Below are 23089 nucleotides of genomic sequence, written 5' to 3' on the forward strand. Positions count from 1 at the left end.
AAGGAGGGGCACCACCACCTCCCGATTAACCAGCTAGGGACAGCTGCTAAGCCAGCCTGAGTAGGCTGCAACAGAGCAGAGACCTGGGCACAGGTTGGGTGGGTACTGTCTCACAGCCCACCACTCAGAAACCCTGCTGCTGCCTCCCATTCCTATGAGAGTCACATCAGTCCAGGCAGTTACCTCTTAGATGCCAAAAAGCAGTTAGAATTTTAACCTCCCAAGTATCTCCTCCCACTCTAGAGGCAAGAGCTCTCTTTCCCTTCTTACAGGTGAGGCAACCCAAAGCAAAGAGATTGAAGTGACTTGCTAGAAGTGCAATCAAGGTGAGAACTAGGACTAGAGCTTTGCATTTCTTTCTCAGCATCCAGTGCTTTACTCAAAACAAAGGTTTGGTTGTTCTCGGCTAGGGTCCAAGGACATGATTTGTTGGCAGCATGACACAGTCTGTCGAGAGCTTTTTGATTCCCACATGTTCAAAGCACTTGTACTTTTCACAAAACATTGTGGTATCACTGAACACAATAACTATGTTTGAACTGAAAGGAGGGGGAAGAAACAGCTCCAGCTATTACTGCATTTAAGAGCTGGTCTCTTGCAATCATGCTGTCCTAGCAGACAATAAATAAGAGTGAGCCTGAACTTAGCTATGCTAATTAGCAACAGTGTTATAGTTTCATAGTTTCATTCAGGGTTGGAAGGGACCACAAGGATCATCTAGTTCCAACCCCCATGCCATGGGCAGGGACACCCTACACTAGATCAGGCTGGCCAGAGCCTCATCCAGCCTGCTCTTAAACACCCCCAGGGACGGGGCCTCAACCACCTCCCTGGACAACCCATTCCAAGGCTTCACCACTCTCATGGTGAAGAACCTCCTCCTCACATCTAGCCTGAATCTCCCCACCTCTAGCTTCATTCCATTCCCCCTAGTCCTATCACTACCTGAGATCCTTAGAAGTCCTTCCCCAGCCTTCCTGTAGGCCCCCTTCAGATACTGGAAGGCCACAATTAGGTCACCTCGGAGCCTTCTCTTCTGCAGACTGAACAGCCCCAACTCCTTCAGTCTGTCCTCACAGGAGAGGTGCTCCAGCCCTCTGCTCATCCTGCTGGCCCTTCTCTGGATACGTTCCAGCACCTCCACATCCCTCTTGTAATAGGGGCTCCAGAACTGGACACAGTACTCCAGGTGGGGTCTCACCAGAGCTGAGTAGAGGGGGAGGATCACCTCCCTTGACCTGCTGGCCACACTTCTCCTGATGCAGCCCAGGATCTGATTGGCTTTGCGGGCTGCAAGTGCACACTGAGAGCTCATGTTGAGCTTTTTGTCCCCCAGCACCCCCAAGTCTCTCTCCTCAGGGCTGCTTTCCAGCCAGTCACTGCCCAGCCTGTATTTGTGCCTGGGATTGCCTCGACCCAGATGCAGGACCCTGCACTTATCAATTTCCTGAGACAAAATAGAATTCTGTCAGACCCACCATCATTTCTTTCACTCTGGATCCTGGGATAGAAGGAAGGGTGGAGGAGAACACAGAATCCAATTGTGTCATAGAGACACTAAAGAGCACATTTCAAGCAGCATCCCAAAGACAGGCACAACAGACAGTCAACAGTCACAGGAAAGTAGTTGTGCCCCAAGGGTTCAAAAGCTCCCAGGTATCTTCCAAGGAAGCTAAATACTTATGTGTTTTTCCTAGAAGGTGCTCCTAATGGGCAATATACTTGTGCTGCAGTAGCATCACAGTTCTGAACAGATCCCAAGGTACAGCACCAGCTCTCTTGTAGGATCCATGGTACAACCTCAACTTTCCCTTCTGGTTTCCCACTTTGCACCTTTACTGCCCCCCCTGGCACCAGGTCATCTGGTATGGGGCTCAGATGAGGCAACTATCACTACTGGATGCTGAAGTTCTTTGACAGAACAACTTTACAAATGAAGAGCAGCAGAGCACTAAAACCTTTCTGACTCTGATAAAACAGATCTCCATGCTTCACAAGCAGCTGAGATGCTTGACATAAGGGATATTGTGATGATTAATAATTGAGTGGCTGGAGAGACACCATGAGCTCAAGGACAGATGCCTCCCATCTGCAGGCTCAGGGAGCTGAGCCTGCACTTTGTCAGTGGGAGGGAGGGAGGGGAGGAGGTAGGATGAGAAGGTGACAAGGTTGGTGTGACCCTGGACATCAGTAGCCTTTTCAAGACTCTTTGCCTTTTGTCTCCCAGCACAGAAGAAGATATTATCCTGCATTTCTCCAGGTGGCTTTCACTATCCATGCCATTGTGGGACCAGAGTAGAAATGATCCCTGCCAATTCCTGGTGACAACTCACTAAATGAGATGCATCATTAGAAGCTGCATTCGTGTATTTAATAGCCTTTAACATCAGCTTTAATGAGACACCTCTGAGATCTCAGGAGAGGTAACAGACAGCTGGAATTATGCTTCAAGGTCCTGTGGGTATGACAAAGTAGTATTCAAGTTCAGAGGTACCAAGAGCAGGATTTTGAAGCACCTGATGTGTTAGAGACTATTAAATTGTTCTTTACACTAACTTTAAAATCTCCATCTGCATAAATGCATCTGATCCAACAAACAGCTTTAACTGTACCAAGATTATTCAAAACAGCAGCTGCAACAAGCACTGAGCTGCAGCATAATTACACATTACAAAGGGAATCCTTGAAGCATTTCAATAACACATCATACTACAAATGGCACTTGAAAAGCCAGAGAGGGACGCTTGAGCCTCCTACCACAACTTCACTGCAGAGATGGTTTTGGAAGCTAGGATGTCACTTTGACTTCAGCTTGCTTCCTGCTTTCTTGCTTTTATCTCCAAAGCAGACAGTGGAGAAGACTATGAAAAAGTATAAGGAGTCTCTCTCCCCCTCCCCATTCCTTTTTCTTTTGTCTCCCATTTCAGCACGCAGGTGAAGTGTTCCCTCCAATTAGCTCTGCCTGAATACAAGCGACAGAAGAGTACACCCAGCAGTCAGAGGGAGAAGGTATGACCAATCCAATTAACAGGGTGCTGGGATAAATGCCTTTCTATCCTCCCTTTCTCCTCAAGGGATGTCCTGTCTGCTGGCCTGGATTGCCAAAGTCTCTGGCTACTATGATACAGAGCACCTCCTGCCAACAGCACTCTGCCCAAGGGAGGAGGCAGAATTCAACTCAGACAATAAAATCGACTGAAATCTTCACAGATCCATGTGGTTTGCACTTGTTTATCCTTCCAGAGTTTTTGCTTAAGCAGAAGTCACAGCTCTTTTGCTTATATTATGAGACCTACAGGGGGAAAAAGGATTTGTAGTACCCTCTGTTCTGGTCCCAAGAAGACATGATTGTGAAATGGACCCATTTATTTTGCCCCCATGTTTTCTTGGCCTACACTGGAATTAATGTATTCTGTTTCAGTTCAGTACAACCCATTCCTCAACGCACTGGCTCCTAGTATTCTCACAGCAGCAAGCACACAAGGCACAATGCTCCAGCAGCAGAAAATAGAAGAGGTCTATTCCACATCCTGAAGAACTGCCAATGAGAAGACAGCCAGCTGTCTTGGATAATGAGCAGCTACAAAAATTAGACTGAACAAGGGCACAGCAAATGGCACTGCAATCAAGAACAATGAATGTTAGAACTGGAGACAGATGGTGGGTGGATTTCAGCTGGGACATGCATTTTTAAGATCTGGTCTCCACAGATTTGGAAACCTCCAGGACTGTCTTCCCAGTTTTTCCACAAGTCCCTCCATCACAGACTCTAAAGATGTACTAGATTGTGTGCTCATTAAAACTGGCTGCTAATCTGACTCTCCTAGTTAGGTACCCAGACAGCTAGGAAAGGGCAGAAGAAATCCTCTCAGGGCAACAAAGCCTAACATCTGCCTAAAACTGCCCTGAATGGAAACAAAGCAATGAAGGGAAGAGAAAGGTTTACCTCTACTTGTTCTTCTACAAGAGCAGCAAGTGCTTTCTGTTTGTACCTGATAACCAGGAGTCCTCACTTGTCCAGGAGGGTACAACCTCACTTGTCCAGGAGGGTTCTAACCACCTCAGCCTCCCAGGGGGGATTTTACTGTCCCCCTGCCTCAGAGGGGAGCAACCTGGTTATAGTGTATCTGAGTCAGGCTTTCTTAACCCCTCATGGAGAAACAGTTTTCTTTCATATAAAGATTCCTTTCATATAAAATATGTGTTAACTGGGCCAGAGAGTAAGTGTGACTAACATTATTACCTGGCTTCAGGCTGGACACCCTCCTGAAACACCTACAATCCACTGGAAACATCCAGTCTTATGGCGAGTGTTTCAAACCAAACCATGAAGTTTTGACACAAGGGACCCAGAACAACCAAGCCTGGAACTTTCTGCTGTCTGCTTCTATGGCAGACCTGCACAAAAGGGAAAGTTGTGTTTGAGTCCCTCAGGGATTTTAACCAGGTCACTGTCACTCCATATGCATCAGCACACTAGATGGTAGAAGTCAAATGCAGAACTACTACTGAACCTCCCCCAGCACATAAGTAGCACTCATGTCAGAACCTCTGGGCATGTCATGTCATCTCATATACCCTAAAATATTCAAGACATCTCTACAAAGTTGATAGCAATGAAACAGGATCCGTGAGGGAAGAAACTAGATGGCCCTTAATGTCTGTGCTCAGGAAGCTGAATGGAGCCTTTCATTTCTACATAAAATATTTGCTAGGAAAGCCCCTCAACCATACCTGGAAATACCAACAACCTGGACCTCTTTTTCTGCAGCTAGAAGCAGCTTGCTGAGGCTCTTGCCACATGTACTGCCCAAGAGTGCAGGATAATGACAGAGGTAATGACTTACTAAACTAGTTCTGTGCTTAACCTCTTGGTCCTCTCTGTCACTTCTCACACACACCAGGCTAATCCAGAGCTGGGGGAAATGACAGATACAGAGCAATTATAGGATCATCTACTCCATGTATCCCCGACAGAGCAAAACACACAGATAAGCCATGAACAGACATCTAGAAGATCATGTACCTAGGGAAAACTAATCTATAGCAAAACCTGTAATTCAGTCTAGAAGGCAACACTGGACTCCTCATGCACTTTAAACTCTGAGTCAGCCATCAGCATCTATGAGGTATTTTGCCTTGCTTCAGTATCCAGTATAAATCAATCAACGGATATGCTGAAGAGAACAGCATAGGAGTTGATAGATTCTTGTGGATTTAAGACTGCATGTAAAGCACAGTAACAGATCAGTAGTTGAAGGTTCAGCAAGCTATGTGAACCTTCAGACCATTCTCTGAGATATGGATCTATCAGTCATCACATGGCATTTGACCCATGTGTTGACTCACACGATGAAGACACTCACTGAACAGGCTGAAATGCTTTCACCATGTCTATACCTGCTGCAGATCAGCATTCCTACCTATCAGAGATCATTTGTAACCCACAGCATTTCTTCCTCCCTTATCATTGCTGTCCCAGACACTTTAAGATTCATTGCTGAGAAACTAAATTAGCAATTAAGACCATTTTCCACTCTTAGGACATAGCCTCATATTTTGCTCCCAGACGAGAAGTCTGGGAAGATTCACATGCTGATTAGATAGAGCTCTGAGGCAGAGACATCTATTTTCACTTCTCTAGATCCTGCATACTGAATAGAATAGGAATAAACCAGGTTGGAAGACACCTTCAAGATCATCATGTCTGTCCTATCATCCAACACCACCTAATCAACAAAACCATGCAACCAAGCACCCTATCAAATCTCCACCTGAACACCTCCAGTGATGGTGACCCCACCACCTCCCTGGGCAGCCCATTCCAATGGGCAATCACTCTCTCTGTATAGAACTTCCTCCTAACCTCCAGCCTAAAACCTCCCCTGGCACATCTTGAGACTGTGTCCTCTTGTTCTGGTGCTCGTTGCCTGGGAGAAGAGACCAACCTCTGCCTGTCTACAACCTCCCTTCAGGTAGTTGTAGACAGCAAGAAGGTCACCCCTGAGTCTCCTCTTCTCCAGGCTAAGCAATCCCAGCTCCCTCAGTCTCTCCTCATAGGGTTTGTGTTCCAAGCCCCTTACCAACTTTGTTGCCCTTCTCTGGACACATTCCAGCAAGTCAACATCTTTCCTAAACTGAGGGGCCCAGAACTGGGCACAGTACTCGAGGTGTGGCCTAACCAGTGCAGGGTACAGGGGCAGAATGACGTCCCTGCTCCTGCTGGCCACACTGCTCCTGATGCAGGCCAGGATGCCATTGGCCTTCCTGGCCGACTGGGCACACTGCTGGCTCATGTTCAGCCTACCATTGACCAGCACTCCCAGGTCCCTCGCTGCCTGGCCACTCTCCAGCCACTCTGACCCCAGCCTGTAGCACTGCATGGGGTTGCTGTGGCCAATGTGCAGAACTCAGCACTTGGATGTATTAAATCTCATGCCATTGGATTCTGCCCATCTGTCCAGCCTGTCAAGGTCCCTCTGCAAGGTCCCTCTCCCTCTGAAGAACACCCAGTGTTCACACAGACCCTCAAAGAGTTTGAGCCCTTTTCCTAGAGAATCACCAGACTTGTAAATTTTGCTTCTTTTGTTCCCCAGCAGAAATATAGATTTTATGTATTGACTGATCTCTGCCTCCCTGCCCAGCTTCCGCTACGCCATCTTGGCATAACAACAGGAACAAGAGAGAATGAAACAAACAGAGAAGGGTGAGGGCAACCCGGGTCACTAACACAGCTTTCAGCCCTAGGACACCCATTTAAATTCAGTTCATTGCACTAATGCACAACTACCTACCTGCCCATTACCACACTTAGAAATGGTCTGACAGCTGTTCCAACTTCGTATCTCTGTTTCTACACTAATGCTCAGCTCTCTCCAGCAGAAGTTTCCACCACATGCATAACTGGTCCCTGTGGGCTGCCTCAGGGGATGTTGGGTGACCAGCTGAGCCATGACGCCAGAGTAGTTCAATCTATAAACCAGGAACGAGGTACAAAAGGCACAAGGATCTGCTTTGCTACTGCCAACATGAATTTATTTGGTAGGAGAGCAACAGCCTCCCAGACTGTCAACACATCAGCTTTCATCAATACTAAGAGGGGTTTGTTTGCTCTAATGAATAGCCAAGTGACATTAGGAACCTTGACAGCCTAATGAGCCAGAGGCTACATCTTGCTCACAGAAGTGTCATGTTTTAAAAGCAGTCTGCCCTTCTGTTTAGGGAAACCCCAAAAAGCAAGAGAGAAGACTCACTGGAAACCAGCTTCCATATGGTTTCAAAGGGAAACAATAATGTGTCTCAGAGATGCTCAGAGACAGGCTGGGGAACTGTGAATTTGCCTGCAGTTGGATAAACGGACAACGTAGAGTAGCAGCAGCAGTTTTCTTTATCTCTGTGTTAGAGCTGACCTTACCTTGAGCCTCTGGGCTTACATGTGAAATCTGGCCCATAAGAATTCTGACTCCACAAGAATTTGGGCCACCTTGAAATGAGTATTTTAGAGACAGTAAGCCAGATAGTTTCTGCAGATGACTAACTCAGGAGCACTGGTGTGGGAACTGAGCTAACAACAGGATCTGTGAAGCTTTGCTCCAGAAGCAGAGTTCACATACTTTTTTACGCTGTGTTAGCTTTCCTAGGTTCTGCTCACTCATTAAGAATCTCTTACATTTGCTGATGTAAAGGAGAGCATGTTGTGGAGCAGTGGTAGTGCATGCAGGACTAGCAGAAGTGAGAGTTCCCACGTGGCCCTGCGAGTCAGTCCACAGGGCAACAAAGCACTGCTTCAGTGAGCTTGCTGATGGGATGAATGCTGTAGCTGGAGAAGGCAAAGCTCTGTGTACAGTAAAGAGAGAGCTTTTAAAACTTCTTGTGTATAACCACAGAGTAGTCAGCTAAAGACCTGCAGTATTGGAGAAGATCAGCAGTAACATGGACAGGTAGTCAGCTCGTCAACCTGACATCAAAACAGACTGGATAACACATCTACAGGTTGTTGCTAAGACAACTGAAATCTATTTACTATGCATAAATGGGCACACTTGGTCATTGCACTTATTAACCAAGGCCATGCCACTTGGTCTTTAGCTTCTTAATTAGTTTAGATCAGATTCATGCTTGGATTCCTCCAGGAAGGAATGGACTCAGCTGCAGCTCAGCTTATTCAGTTTCCATTCTCTTCTGCCTCCAACTGATTTCCTCTCTCCAAAGGTTCAAGAGAGGGATAGCTAGTTGCATTTTATCATTTTCTCAGAAGCTTGATCCGGGCAACAAGTAAAGAACAGTGTTCTGCATCACAAAACTGCTTTCATTATCCTTCTGCTGCTGAGTTCAGGCAGAGCAAGGCAACAATCCCATTCTATGACTAGCCTGCCTAAGGTCAGCCTGTTGTCACACAAATTAAATTGATGTGGTAGTCTAGAAGGAAAAGAGCAGCAGAAGCAAAGACTCACCTGCACACCGTGCCAGGCTGCTCAGCCTGATGTATTTGGAATTTCTTATGTATCACCACTGGACTTGCCAGAACTTATTGTTATTATTTTCAAATTCAAGACATCCAAGAAAAGTGAAGCAGTCTGGATAACAGTCTCAGAACTCTGCTGACATACAGTGAGAATAGCTTTCTCTGCCTCCTGTCTCACCCACAGCATTGGTCCTATCTAATCTTCCTGCTTCTCAACTAAGAGTCTGTCCAAGGAGTTCTTGGACCCATAATAACAAGTAGGACATCACTGTAACAGATTTTGCTGTGGGTCCACTACTTTACCTATGTGATACAAGGAGAGGCTAAGGGAGCTGGGATTGTTTAGCCTGGAGAAGAGGAGGCTCAGGGGAAACCTTATTGCTGTCTAGAACTACCTGAAGGGAGGTTGTAACCAGGAGGGGGTTGGTCTCTTCTCCCAGGCAACAAGCGTCAGAACAAGAGGACACAATCTCAAACTGCACCAGGGTAAGTTTAGGTTCAAGGTGAGGAGAAAGTTCTTCACAGAGAAAGTTGTTAGCCATTGGAATGGGCTGCCCAGGGAGGTGGTGGAGTCACCATCCCTGGAGGTATTCAAAAAGGGATTGGACGTGGCACTTGGTGCCATGGTTTAATAGTCATGAGGTGTTGGCTGACAGGTTGGACTTGATCTCTGAAGTCTTTTCCAACCTTATTGATTCTGTGTTTATAAACCCCAGACCTATTATGCAACATAAGCACAGTTTAGCAGTCTAAACTCAGTTCTAACCCCCCCAAAAAGATTCCAACCCAACAGAACAGCACAGAAGGCCAGCTAAAAGCCCTAGGAAGGCACAGAAAACAAGCACGTGGGATCTACCTGATCCCTCGTACTACGCTCAGCTACTCTTAGAAGCAAAGGCTGTTTAGTTTATGTAGGACAAGTTACAGCACTATGGGGAACCTATTACTAGACACCAGGCACCTGCTGTCTCACCATTCTGTTTTGTTACCCAGTATGCTGTATTTGATGTGGTTTGAAAACAGCACAACGAATAAGGCTCTGGGTAAATGAAGAGTCACTGACAAAGTAAAGCTCCATGGCCAAAATCTTCCCCTTTTCATTCAGGAATTTAAGGATCAAATTTGTCTTTTACAAGCCTGTGAAGAAGATAAAACACCCATGATATTCCTTAGTTCTTAGTCATGGAAGAGGGGATTCTTCTGAGCTTTGAGAGTGGCTACAGAATGAATAGGAATATGATACAACTACCAAGCCCTTCCAGGAATGTAAACTTTTGAGTGAAGAGCATGTTTTGGAAAACTGAAATGATTCACATTTGACAAATAATTTTGGCCAGAGATGACTGGCAAATATTTGAAGGAAGAGTCAAAACATTTCACTTCATGTGTTTTAAAACCTGGTGATTTTGTTTCAGAACAACTTTTCATATGCATGGTCTAGGAGTTGCCAGGAGTTAATTAAGATCTCCCCAAGGCAATATTTTGCAGTTTGCTCTCTATTTGTTAAATACATTTCATTTGGCCAGCATGTGAAAAAGGAAAAAGAAAGAAGAGATCCTAGTGACCTTCTGTCGCTGAGAGCATCTCTACAGCCCACCACAGCCAGAAACTCCACAGCTGTCAAGATACTTGACAAAAATGTTCCCTTGCTCTCCATGTGGCTTCCTGGAATACCAGAGTCAGGTGGTGCTGTACACCTCCACACAGAGCAGCTCACAAACAACTAATGAGTAGTGCAGAGGTGGGACCACCACTTGCAATAGGATTTCTCACTCTTCTGACTAAGTGAGTCAAGACAATCTGAAATTGCTACTAAGAGTAATCACAAACATGCTGACATTTTGGTGAATAAATAGAATTGCTCCTTCCTCCAGAGAGATAATAAAATGTTCCATGATGTAGCCAGTGCTTAAAACAATCACTTCACAGAACAAAGTGCTCTTCTTGCAATCCTGTTGCTGCTTCTAAAGCAGACTCAAATGTTCTTCCTGTACCAAAGCTAGAGGTACTAAGTACCTCTACTCCTTCACTCCCAAAGTATTTAATTATAGCAGCCAAGAGTCTCACTCTCTTTTCCACTCACACAAGAAGCCAAAAAAAGGTTACTAGAATGCTAAGACTGGGAGGAGAGGTCATCTGCTCCGGATAGGATAGGATAGGATAGGATAGGATAGGATAGGATAGGATAGGATAGGATAGGATAGGATAGGATAGGTTGGAAGAGACCTTCAAGATCATTGCGTCCAACCCATCATCCAACACCATCTAATCAACTAAACCATGGCACCAAGCACTCCATCAAGTCTCCTCATAAACACCCCCAATGATGGTGACTCCACCACCTCCCTGGGCAGTCCATTCCAATGGGCAATCACTCTCTCTGTGTAGAATTTCTTCCTAACATCCAGCCTAAACCACCCATGGCACAGCTTGAGACTGTGTCCTCTTTTTCTGGTGCTGGTTGCCTGGGAGAAGAGACCAAGCCCTGCTGTCTACAACATCCCTTCAGGTAGTTGTAGAGGGGAATAAGGTCTCCCCCGAGCCTCCTCTTCTCCAGGCTAAGCAACCCCAAGTTCCTCAGCCTCTCCTCACAGGGTTTGTACTCCAAACCCCTCAACAACTTCATTGCCCTTCTCTGGGCACATCAATGCACAACGTTGAAAATGACTCAACTTGAAAGAGAAAAAGGGAAATTCCCACCTCTATAATACTATTTTGTATCAGAGGCTGGCTTTAAAGCACTCATTTTATGCATTTATTCTTTGGCCACACAGGCCCTCTTAGCTTTATGCCTTTCCTCACAAAGAGCTGGTGAGAGGACCATTACAAAGAATTACATTGTGGCTACTTCTGTGAAACTGGAAGTCATGGGGAAAAAAAAAAATATCTCAGAGCCAGTGTGCCTACAATGACTTGAATTTTGTTCCACTCTCACTCACTCCAGAGGAGAAGACAAGTAATGCCTGTGGAACCAATGGAATAACAGTGAGCAAGGCTCAGAAAGAGACTCACCTCTCTCATCCAAACAGACCCTACATCATTGCTCCCTGTCAAATGGGGCTCTGATTCTCCTCTGCCACACACCTCAGGGGCTCATTTTCCTCAGCATAAAGGGTAAGCAAAATTACTAGCAGATCAAAATGACAGCCTTGTATGTTATCAGCTGTAAAGACAGTGGAAATCCAGGACAACCATATCTGTAATAAAAGGGGGATAGCAGTGATATGAATATCTTTGCTTTTAATTTGATAGCGTGAACACGCTGTGCAATAAGCTGAAAATATGATGAGAGCCCCCAGCTTGAATCTCTGCCAAATGAACTATTTTTAGTGGAATATGTTTAGCTTGGAATATGTTTAGCTTGCTTGTTTAAGATTTAAACCTAGGCAATCATTTCAGTTGCTCTTCTGTCTGATTTAAGTAGGCAACATTTATTAATGTGCAGTGACTGAAGCAACTATTCCAAAGTAAGGCACAAGGATTTAAAGAGATGAGAAAACAGGATGACATCCTGGCTGAAGGAAGTCAACCCTGTGATCCAAGACCTGATCCACAATAAACACCTTATTAAGGCAGGGCAAAGAGAAGAGAGCTGCAAGTTATGAAGAGGAATTTGATGTATCCCTCTGAAGACAGAATGACAACTGACTGATGAGAGCAAGTTCTATCACAGATTTTAATAGACCAAATTATTTCATGCAGGTCTCCAAACAGCTGTTGGCTTAGGGCAAGTCCTGGAGCTAGAGCTGAATTCAGATTGGGAAAGGGATTCATCACACCCCTGATACATGTTTTTATTTTGTATTTGCACTTAGACCTTAAATCAGAGTTCAATATCCACATATTGGCTCTTTGAAGTGTTGAGTAGCAAAGTTCTCCTGCCCTATCTGTTTTGTAGGAGTGCAGGTGTGGAGAAGCTCTTTAGCAACAGAGGGAGCAGGATGTAATCACCCTACAAGCTGAGGGTGAGGGAGGTTTCTTTCAGTGATGATATTTTGAACACTTGGAATAGGTAGTAATTTTTGTTCAGTTCTTTTATTCTGAAGACAATAAGTCTGCAAATAGATCTACCTGCTTCAGCTATTTGTGCAAAACACCTCATTGAATAGAAGCACTTTTTTTCCTAAAGAAGCCTGGAACATATCCAGTGGGTAAAAGGATAAATGACTATAATCTTTGAATGCACCAGGCTACACAGAATGAGTGTTTCATAGTTGCACAAAGCTCATAATTGAACTTCTGCCCTAGGGGTGAGTTTTCCTGCAGCATAAGTGCTTCCAGATGCCATACAGGGGTCATGTTCCTTGTCAGGAAAGCAGAGTTTTACATCCAGTTAATCGTTATGCCCAGCTGTCCTTTTTTTCCCCCCTTTCCCCATGAAGGCTAGTTTTCCAACAGTCATTCAAGCAAATGTGCTCATTTCCCAGTTCCCCCGCAATTCACAGCATAACAAAGTGCAGATTTTTGCATGGCTCCATTCCAAACTCCATGTTGCTAAAATCATAGCAGCAATGGAAAAGCATGCAGCCTCAATAATCATAATGTAGGACCTGAACGAGGCGTGACTCAGTGGTAGTCAAACAGATGCTACATGAAAATAGAACAGTTTCTATGTACAGAGTGGTTAACTCATGGAGTTAGTACTCACACATGAAGGTTTTCATGGCTTGCTAAGCATCAAAGATTCCTCAGTCTGAGTTAAACTCATGACCTCAATTCAGTTCACTGTGCCTGGGTACCCATCTCAGAACACAGTGGGCCATTAACAGCAAATCCAGTCTCCAGTAATTTGTTTGGGCTTCATCTTTGGTGTCAGTCACAGGAAAAATCACTGGTAAAAGACCATGTCCACCCAGTATGTGGATCTCTTCAACTCAGCACCAAAATATTCACTGATTTGGGACAGCTCAACAGTGGCTGAGAGAGAAGAGTTCAGACCACAGCCTGCAGCACAACAAGCTACAGAAATTGCAGGGAGGAGAGTAGATAATAAAAGGGCAGCACAATGCCTGCATCCTCCTTAAAGCATTAATATGAAACTTTAGTGTGCATTTGCAGCACCAGTCTCTTGGTACCAAGTGCTAGCTACCAACTGCTAGGATGTCCAGATCTTTTGCTTGAAGAACAGCTTCAGGGAGCTGACAGTTCAGGCTATCAAGCAACTGACCATTCAACACTCAAAACTAAAGTCTAAGGGAAGGATTTCACACCAACTTTCTCAATTTTACCAATACCAGCTCTAGAAGAGACGGCTTCAAGGCACTGTAGTTGTGTTTTTCAGATGGTCCTACCTAGATACCCCTTACCACTCACTCTTCCCTTAGAGAACAACCCAACATTTTTAGTCAACAAAAGATCACTTTATCATAAAAAAGGGTTTGATGTTTACAGAAACCAACTCATAAGCTCTTTGCCATCTACAACTACCTGAAGGGAGGTTGTAGCCAGGAGGGGGTTGGTCTCTTCTCCCAGGCAACCAGCACCAGAACAAGAGGACACAGTCTCAAGCTGTGCCAGGGGAAGTTTAGGCTGGAGGTGAGGAGAAAGTTCTTCAGAGAGAGAGTTGTTAGCCATTGGAATGTGCTGCCCAGGAAGGTTCTGGAGTCACCATCCCTGGAGGTGTTCAAGAGGGGATTGGACGTGGCACTTGGTGCCATGGTTTAGTAGTCATGAGGTGTTGGGTGACAGGTTGGACCTGATGACCTTTGAGGTCTTCTTCAGCCTTATTGATTCTACTCTCTGCATTCCCCCAACAGGGAAACCCACATTAGACTGTGGTCTTCCTGTTGAAAGTCAGCACTGCCTGATGACAAGAAGAAAATTCATGCCATAATCTTACAGGTCTGGAGCTAGACATTTAGAACTTAGGCAGCACCTGGGCCTTAGAAGGTTGTATTTTCCCCAGCAAAGTTCAGTAAATTTTCAGATGATCTGAAAGCTTTTTTTTTTTCCCCCTCTTTTTTGCTAAATCATTAGCTCATGAACAAAAACCAGAGGTCAAGTACATCATACTCAAAATGTTCCTCAACTGAGCATGCCTCTCCTAAGCATCTGTCAGACCAGAAAGCTGACAGGTTGTGCCAAGGCTTTCTTCTCTCTGAGAACTTGCGCCAAGGCATTCATATCTTCTGATTTGCTAGCACAGACAATTCACACTGACATTCCCCACTCCACGAGGAGGGCAAGGAAAGCTACTTGGTACACTATGAACTTTCAGGAAACATTGATGAGGAGCATGTCCCTGTGCTGAAACTTCACCAGTCCAAACAATTTCTTGCTCCTATTGTTGTGGTTAACCTTCAGAGAAAATTAACTACAATCTTATGCTTATGAGGGACTGATCAGTACTATTACCCTAGAAACTATGTCCTTACTGCAATTCTACAGTTGTTTCTCCTCCCTGGATGCAATCCCTTCCCCACAGCCTGGCAGTGCGTGATGCAATTATCTCCCACAAAGAAAGAGATGATCACATCTCCTTCCTTAACTGGGACACTGGAAATTAAAAAGTTCTCCTCTCACCCAGTGCTGCTCCTTAAAGACTCTGCATAAAATCAGGCAGTTTTACCTGTAATATGGTACAGTATTACTAGATGTTCCAAAGTAAAAAGGCAGGGTCAGCATCATCTCTGACAGCCAGAACATGATATGCTTGGATGAAGAGTTTGGTAGGGTGGGAATCAGTCTCTCTGGGGACCTGTGTTTTGCTCTTCTTCATACACTTGCCTGCCTCAAGCACAGATTCCTAGGCGGCCCCACTGCCCTTTCCCCCCACCCCCACCCCCCCCCCCAAAAAAAAACCACTACTCTTTCATACTCACCATGTCATAAACATTCAGAATTACCGGTTCATTTGCCATGGCTGATTGCAGTAGAAGCTGAAATAATTTCAGTCCCTGCCAGATATGTGCTGCTGCCTTCGGGGTAAGCCTTTAACCTGAGCTGGGCAGAAGGAGATGCCTCATCCTACAGTCTCCAAAAGAAGGAGCATGGAGGGGGGAGGAAAGGAGGGAATTCTTGTGGTTAGGGGGGTGGTAAAGTTGGTTGCAGGGAGGCAGGAAGGCTTGGGCTGAGTTTGATGATTGTATAGGGTTTATTTTACTCCTCCACAGTACGACAGATGTGAGCGTTCCTTTCCAACTCTGTAGCAGCACACCTCAGGGTCTGCAGACACCAGAGTAACCAGGCACTGTCCAAGCCCGTAAATCCCGATCCACCCAGAAAGAAGCTCTCTTCCGATACCACGAGAACGGCGGCTGGTGGCGTGTGTGGGGGGTCTCTCGGCGTCCTTCCCGGTGGAGCAGAGGGATGCTGCTACAGCGCAGGGCTGCCGGCACCGCGCAGTGCACGGCGGCACCGAGGCATGCAGCAGGTTCGGGGCCGGTCGGCGACGGCCCTCGGCGAGCAGAGCCCAGAGGCAAGCCCCACCCCGGCCCGCCGGTACCCAGGAGCTGTCCGCGGTGCTGGAGCTCGGCTCCCGGTAGCTGCCCGGGGCGCTGGCGTTCGGCGAGCCGGGAGGCGTCCGCAGCGCTGGGGCTCGTCGGGAGCCGTCCGCGGCAACAGAGCTTGACCCGTCGGCAGCCGGGAGTTGTGCGGGGCGCTGGAGCCCGACTCGCCGGAAGCCGTCCGCGGTGCCGGAGCTGGGCCCGCGCTCAAGCGCTCCGGGGAGGGCTCTCCGCCCCTGGCAGGTCATCGCGGAGAGGCTGTGCCAGAGAAGCTCCAGCGTGGGGCTCAGCGGCGGGAGGAGGAAGAGGAAGGGGCTGGCTGCCCCCGGGGCAGAGGGGGAATGCCACAACCCCCATCCTGCCCGCAGCCCTGCAGGCAGAGCTGGCGTCGGCGCCCAAGTTAGTGGGCAGCTCTCAGCTGGAGGTAGAGAGGGATTACCCGGAGTCGGGACTACAGGGAAGATGATGACGAGCGGGGGATGCTTCCACGCAGGGTGAGGGACCGGGCACCCCCAGCTCTGCCTGCTCTCCGTCGGAGCCAGTCCTTATTTCGGAATCAGCTAGTCCCGAGCCGGGCAGAGCCTGCTGACTGACAGCCACGGAGACCTGCTCCGTCCTCTGCTGGCCGGACGCATCCCTGCACAGCACACGGTGGGAGGGCGGGGAAGGGACCAAGTGACTGGGCAGGGCGAGTAGTTTCACTTCTGACAGCTGCAGGATCTGGAGTTTCTTCTGTCCTGGAGCTGCTTTACAGCCGTGTGAAGCCCGGGCGACTCTACAATACCTTGCCAGCAAACGTTCACCTCCGACCTGGATGCGAGAGTCAGTTATCAAATCTGCTGCGGTAAACTCCTCTTCCTTTTGCTCCTCCTCTCCCTTTAAGGGGAGAGCAGGGTCTGTGATGGTGCTGGGAATGGGGGGAGGGAGAAGGAGGGGTTACGAGGGATAGAAGGGGATTCCTGCACCCAGAGAACTGCAGTGGTGTGGGAATTACCACGCTGACCTTAAACGTTTGTTCAGACACCGCAGACTCCTTCTGAAGCAGGGAGAAAAAGAGGGGGGAGCAAGAGCAGGGATGACCTCATCTGATTTAGAGGCGTATCCAAATCTCTCTGCCAGCTCATAGCCAACCAGAGCTGAATGAAAATTGCAGGAGCCCGTTACATCAGCAAAACCCAGCATGCCCCAGCCATTTCCGATACTGTCTTTAGCATGGGAACAATCCCGTCCGGAAAAAGGGCTCGGGAGCTGAATGATAAGATCATAGATCCGCAGCCTTGTACATGACTTGTTACCCAGCCTGCAGAAAGACTTGTGGGGAAGGTAGGCAGCACGAAAGGGAGGCGATTTCAGGTCCTGCATAGCAAAGTGCCAGCCCGATGGAGTCAGACAGAAAACTTTGCTTCCAGCCAATGCCAGAGCCCAGTAGGCTGCTTTGCTCTAACAGTGTGCATTTGCATTTCGAAAGAGCAAAGCCACTGCTCAGCCCTGGGCGTGCAACGTGACAGGGACTCCAGCAAAGCAATTTCATGCGGGCTAATCATTCCATGCGTAGGCGAGGCAATTCCACACCCCAGCCCTTCAACCCACCAGCTTTTCTGTTAGGTGCCATCAACCATCTGGACTCGCAGGAGCAGTTTGTGCAGGTGGGAAAAGGTACTTCCTTCTTACCATCTCAGAGTCCTGATGCTGCTCAGGGGACCAGCTGAGGCCCCATCATCATGAAAAGCTCCTTCTGCAAGGAGCTAAGCACTATCATTCATGCCCTAAATAGCAAAATGAACCTCCTACTGAATCCCACAGGATTTCTGCTAAACTGTCAAAGATACCCTGAGATCACCACGTTTGGTTTTGCCTTGCTCTGGTGATGTTTAAGGAGACTTGAAAGGGGAGGGAATAGCTGTTATTGTACTAACAGATGTAAAGGAGGGGGAGGGGGGGAGGGAAGCAGCACATGAGCTCTTCCCACATTTGTCCACTTGCTAAATTAACTCCAATGTCTGCTGTGCCCAGAGTTCACTAAAATAAATTAAGAGACTTAAACCAAATCTACATTCCAGGGACAGGCATCTATAAATAAGCAGGATTTGGGAGAGCTGACAGGCAGCCACAAGCTTAGACATTTTGTCCTGTAAACATTTCTAAAATCATCACTGGGGAGAGTGGGGGAAGCTGTACATTAAGACCAGAATGCCACTTCTGAATTATAGACATGAGGGAGGAAAAGATGAAACCCAAAACCTTGCCTTTAAACTCATTTCCCTGTCTTAAGAGATGCAAGCCAGTCTAAATGTGCATTTGTTATTTAGAAGACTTTTGCTCTAGGAAAGGCAGTAAATACCACTTGCACAGTAAGACCTGGATTCACCCCCCTCCTAACCTGAAACACAACTGCAAGAGCTACATTACCAACATGGTTGGTCTAGGCTCCCTTTTCTTCCCCTTCATGAAAATAAGTTGTTCCACATTGTGAATTACTCTCACCAGTGCTCCAGGGATCTTTAAGTTCCTTTTTCTACCTTATTCTATCCCAGATGACCTCCTGAAAGGAGGTTGTAGTGATCTGCAGGTTGTTCTCTTCTCCTTATTATCAAGTGACAGAATAAGGGGGAATGGCCTGCAACTGTGCCAGGGAAGGTTTAGATTGGATACTAGGGAAACATTTCATTACTGAGAGAGTGGCCAGGCATTGCCATAGGTTGCCCAGGGAAGCAGTGAAGTCACTGTCCCTGAGTGTTTGAAAAAACACATAGACCAAAATAATTCTGAGTCTAACTCCAGATAGAAGAGACCAATCTGAACACAAATGTCCTAACATGAATATAAGCTGTTCAACAGTCAGATGAACTCTTTACGAGGCTTGGTTTGCTCTGAGCTGTGTTGAAGCCTTTCAACAATAGCTCAGGTTGATACCAGCCAAGAAACAGAAGCATTCTATTTCAAGTGCTTGAGTGCAATCCTGCAGATATCCCCACTGCTGCCAGCAGGCACCACAGTCCAAGTCATGCCCTGTAAAAGCACTCAATTTTAAATGAATTGTAAATACAGAAGAAGAGGGAGATTCTTCTTACTAGTGGTTACAGCAGTTCAGTTCTAACCCCCACAAGCAGCTAGAATGATAGCTGTGGGATCTGTTCTGAAACCATATCAACACACTTTCCCCATATGTATGTCTAAAGCTAGACACCACATTCACTCACATTGAAGCAACCTGCTGCAAGGCCTGATTTTCTCAGATGCCTCACACCCTTGGTACTCCCTTCAAAGGGACTGATGAATTCAACATTTATCTCTGCAGAGGGGCCTTGACAGGCTGGACAGATGGGCAGAGTCCAAGGGCATGAGATTGAACACATCCAAGTGCCAGGTTCTACACATTGGCCACAACAACCCCATACAGTGCTACAGGCTGGGGTCAGAGTGGCTGGAGAGCAGGCAGGCAGAGAGGGACCTGGGGGTACTGGTTGATAGTAGGCTGAACATGAGCCAGCAGTGTGCCCAGGCAGCCAAGAAGGCAAATGGCATCCTGGCCTGCATCAGGAAGAGTGTGGCCAGCAGGAGCAGGGAGGTCATTCTGCCCCTGTGCTCAGCACTGGTTAGGCCACACCTTGAGTCCTATGTCCAGTTCTGGGCCCCTCAGTTTAGGAAAGATGTGGAGTTGCTGGAATGTGTCCAGGGCAACAAAGCTGGGGAGGGGTTTGGAGCACAAGCCCTATGAGGAGAGGCTGAGGGAGCTGGGGTTGCTTAGCCTGGAGAAGAGGAGGCTCAGGGGAGATCTTATTGCTCTCTACAACTACCTGAAGGGAGGTTGTAGCCAGCTGGGGGGTGGTCTCTTCTGCCAGGCAAGCAGCACCAGAACAAGAGGACACAGTCTCAAGCTGCACCAAGGGAGGTTTAGGCTGGATGTTAGGAAGAAATTCTTTACAGAAACAGTGATTGGCCATTTGAATGTTCTGCCCAGGGAGGTGGTGGAGTCACCATCATTGGAGGTATTTAGGAAGAGACTGAATGAGGTACTTGGTGCCATGGTTTAGTTGCTTAGATAGTATTGGATCATATGTTGGACTCTATGATCTCAAAGGTCTTTTCCAACCTGGTTAACTCTATTCTATTCAGGACATAAGTAATTGTGTATTTTCAATGACCACTGTCTAACACAACAATGTGGCCTTATGTGTGTTCCCAGACTAAGAAAGAGGAAAAAGGGTTAAAAGGAAAATAATGCCACCATCCAACACTTATTAGAAACCCAAGAATCAGGTACAACCTTTGGTAATTACCTAGTGCATTAAACAAGGCAGTAGCTGAGAGCTTCAGCCACCTCCTCCAGGACCCAGTTACAAAAAGTGGCAGTGCCAGGTACTGTGAACAGTGCTGTAGCATTCTACTGAGGACAAGAACAAAAGAACAGCAGAGCAAGAGAGGACTAGTGGATATATTAGAGGCAATGGCCATATCTGAGGGTCTGTCTACTTGTATTGCTATTCAGAAATTCTAGTTTAAATTAACACTTTTCCTTAACTGACCCTCATGCACTTTCAAAGGCTCCTTAGCAGCTCAGGAGACAATGAGGCTTTCAAGCACATTTCACAGCAGGGCTGCCCAGTTTAAACTTCAAGACACGTCATAGTCTTGTCTCCACATCAGGTGCACCACCCCTGGCTGTCCATTATACTGTTTGACACCTTGTCATTTTGGATTGTATCTAGTGCTTTTGCCCATGTCAAGCTGTCATTATGATCCCATTCCAAGTACATTAGTCAAAACTATCCTCCCTAAAGGAAGTATGAAATGGCCTCTTAAATACTACAGGCTGCATTTTTTCAAGCCCCTGAAAAGAAACCATACCTCTAAGCATCACATGTGCTTTTTAATCCCTTTTCAATACTTCCAAGGATGGTGACTCCACCACTCCTCTAGGCAACCTGTTCCATGTTTGATGACCCTTTTGGTGCAGAAATTTTTCCTCATGTCTAATCCAAACCTCCCCTGGTGCAACTTGAGGCCATTTCCTCTTGTCTTGTTACTTGAGAGAAGAGACTGACCCCACCTCGCTGCGACTCTTTTCAGGTAAAGGTAGAGAACAATAAGGTCTCCCCTGAGCACCCAAGCAATGTACATAGAGATTTTCAACCTGGAAACTGGTACAAAAAGGCTGAACATTTATGTTCATTCTGATGCTAAAGAATAGGCAAGTAGTTGTTGTTATTACTACAATTTCACAGCACAAACAATACAAGAGCAGCCAATGCACGTTGGGTTAAAAGAGCCGGTACCCAGTAACAGGCATATGTGTTGTATACCTGAGGAGCTAAGCAGGTTTACTTTCAGAGGGTTTTTCCATCAGCAACATTTTCATATTATTTGTTTGCATTGCTCTCTAATATGTTTAGAAGCTGCAGCAAGGAGCAGGGGTCCATGTTACTGGACACTATATAAAAACACAGGAGACAAGTGCAACTACTCAGTGAAAGATGGTAATTCAAAGAGATGGTGCAGGTGAAAGCAAGGTAAATAAAAGAATGCATCATCAACCCTGTGTCATAGAGGTGTGAGGAACCAAGGTGACCAGACTTCAGCCAAACAGCAAATCTGCTGTACAGTCAGGATGAAAGAGAACTGGAGCGAGGTGCAATGCTATGCTTGCAAAGGAGACAGGAATTGACACTATGAGATGTGATCCAAAAGGAGAGGTGCTGCGTAATACTCTGTGCGGCTAAGCCGCCTCTCTCTCAAACCACGACAATCTTTGTTCCCCTGCTAAGCATGTTCCAAACTACCTGAAGGATGGCTGCAGCCAGGAGGGGGTTAGTCTCTTCTCCCAGGCAACCAGCACCAGAACAAGAGGACACAGTCTCAACCTGCGCCACGGGAAGTTTAGGCTCGAGGTAAGGAGAAAGTTCTTCACCGTTATTAGCCATTGGAATGTGCTGCCCAGGGAGATTGCGGAGTCACCATCCCTGGAGGTGTTCAAGAGGGGATTGGACGTGGCACTTGGTGCCATGGTCTAGTAATCATGAGGTCTGGGGTGACAGGTTGGGAGTGATGATCTTTGAGGTCTTTTCCAACCTTATTGATTCGATGATTCTATTCTATGATTCTACCCTAACCAAGGCCCTGTGATTCTGTACTCCTGTCACAGTCTGACAGAGATGCAGAAAATCAGTATTCTGATGCATAATAACCCCAGATAATTTGGTCTCCTGATGTGCTCTGATGCCTCCTACCACATGTTGGCAGACAAACTCAGAATCCTAAAGAAAAAACCAAGCTTCTTAAAAAAAAAAAAACCACCACCACTGCTGGGGTCACTGGCTGCTTTTTATATAATCACCTTCTAGAGCACAGGAAACTGGAAACCTGGGCTCCCTTAGCCCTGCAGATTCAAAGCTCATCCCATCAAGAAAAGCACCCAGACCTTCAGATTACAGAGCTGCATCTTTCATACTCACCACACAGAAAAGGAGCCTTAGGCTCCATTCCCAAAGTAAGAGAGAATAGAATACAATAGACCAGGTTGGAAGAGACCCTCAACATCATCACGTCCAACCTGTCATCCAACACCATATAATCAACTAAACCATGCAACCAAGCACCCTGCCAAGTCTCCTCCTGAACACCTCCAATGCCGGTGACTCCACCACCTCCCCAGGCAGCACATTCCGATGGGCAATCACTCTCTGTGTAGAACTTCCTCCTAACATCCAGCCTAAACCTCCCCTGGTGCAGCTTGAGACTGTGTCCTCTTGTTCTGGTACTGGTTGCCTGGGAGTAGAGACCAACACCCTCCTGGCTACAACCTCCCTTCAGGCAGTTGTAGAGAGGAAGAAGGTCTCCCCTGAGCCTCCTCTTCTCCAGGCTAAGCAACCCCAGCTCCCTCAGTCTCTCCTCACAGGGCTTGTGCTCCAAACCCCTCCCCAGCTTTGTTGCCCTTCTCTGGACACCTTCCAGCATCTCAACATCTTTCCTAAACTGAGGGGCCCAGAACTGGACACAGGACTCAAGGTGTGGCCTAACCAGTGCAGTGTACAGGGGCAGAATGACCTCCCTGCTCCTGCTGGCCACACTGTTCCTGATACAGGCCAGGATGCCATTGGCCCTCTTGGCTGCCTGGGCACACTGCTGGCTCATGTTCAGCCTAATAAAGACGAGTACCCCCAGGTCCCTCTCTGCCTGGCTG

General features: G+C 46.9%; 1 protein-coding gene across 2 annotated transcripts in view; it reads right to left on the reverse strand.

The window, feature by feature from the left end:
* The window catches only part of LOC137453148 (deubiquitinase DESI2-like), a 79468-nt gene that overhangs the window by 50641 nt on the left and 5738 nt on the right, over window positions 1-23089 (reverse strand). The window contains exon 2 of one of the 2 annotated variants that reach the window (XM_068162125.1): window positions 15286-16719. The exons of the other annotated variant lie outside the window; for it this stretch is intronic. Within the exon in view, the coding sequence (XP_068018226.1) occupies window positions 15286-15324 (39 nt within the window). The 5' untranslated portion in view covers window positions 15325-16719. The remainder of the gene's footprint in view (window positions 1-15285; window positions 16720-23089) is intronic. 2 annotated transcript variants of the gene reach the window in all.

This window comes from Melanerpes formicivorus, unplaced genomic scaffold, assembly GCF_026170545.1.
Source record: "Melanerpes formicivorus ecotype bairdi unplaced genomic scaffold, bMelFor1.0.p_v2 SCAF_62, whole genome shotgun sequence".
Lineage (NCBI taxonomy): Eukaryota > Metazoa > Chordata > Aves > Piciformes > Picidae > Melanerpes > Melanerpes formicivorus.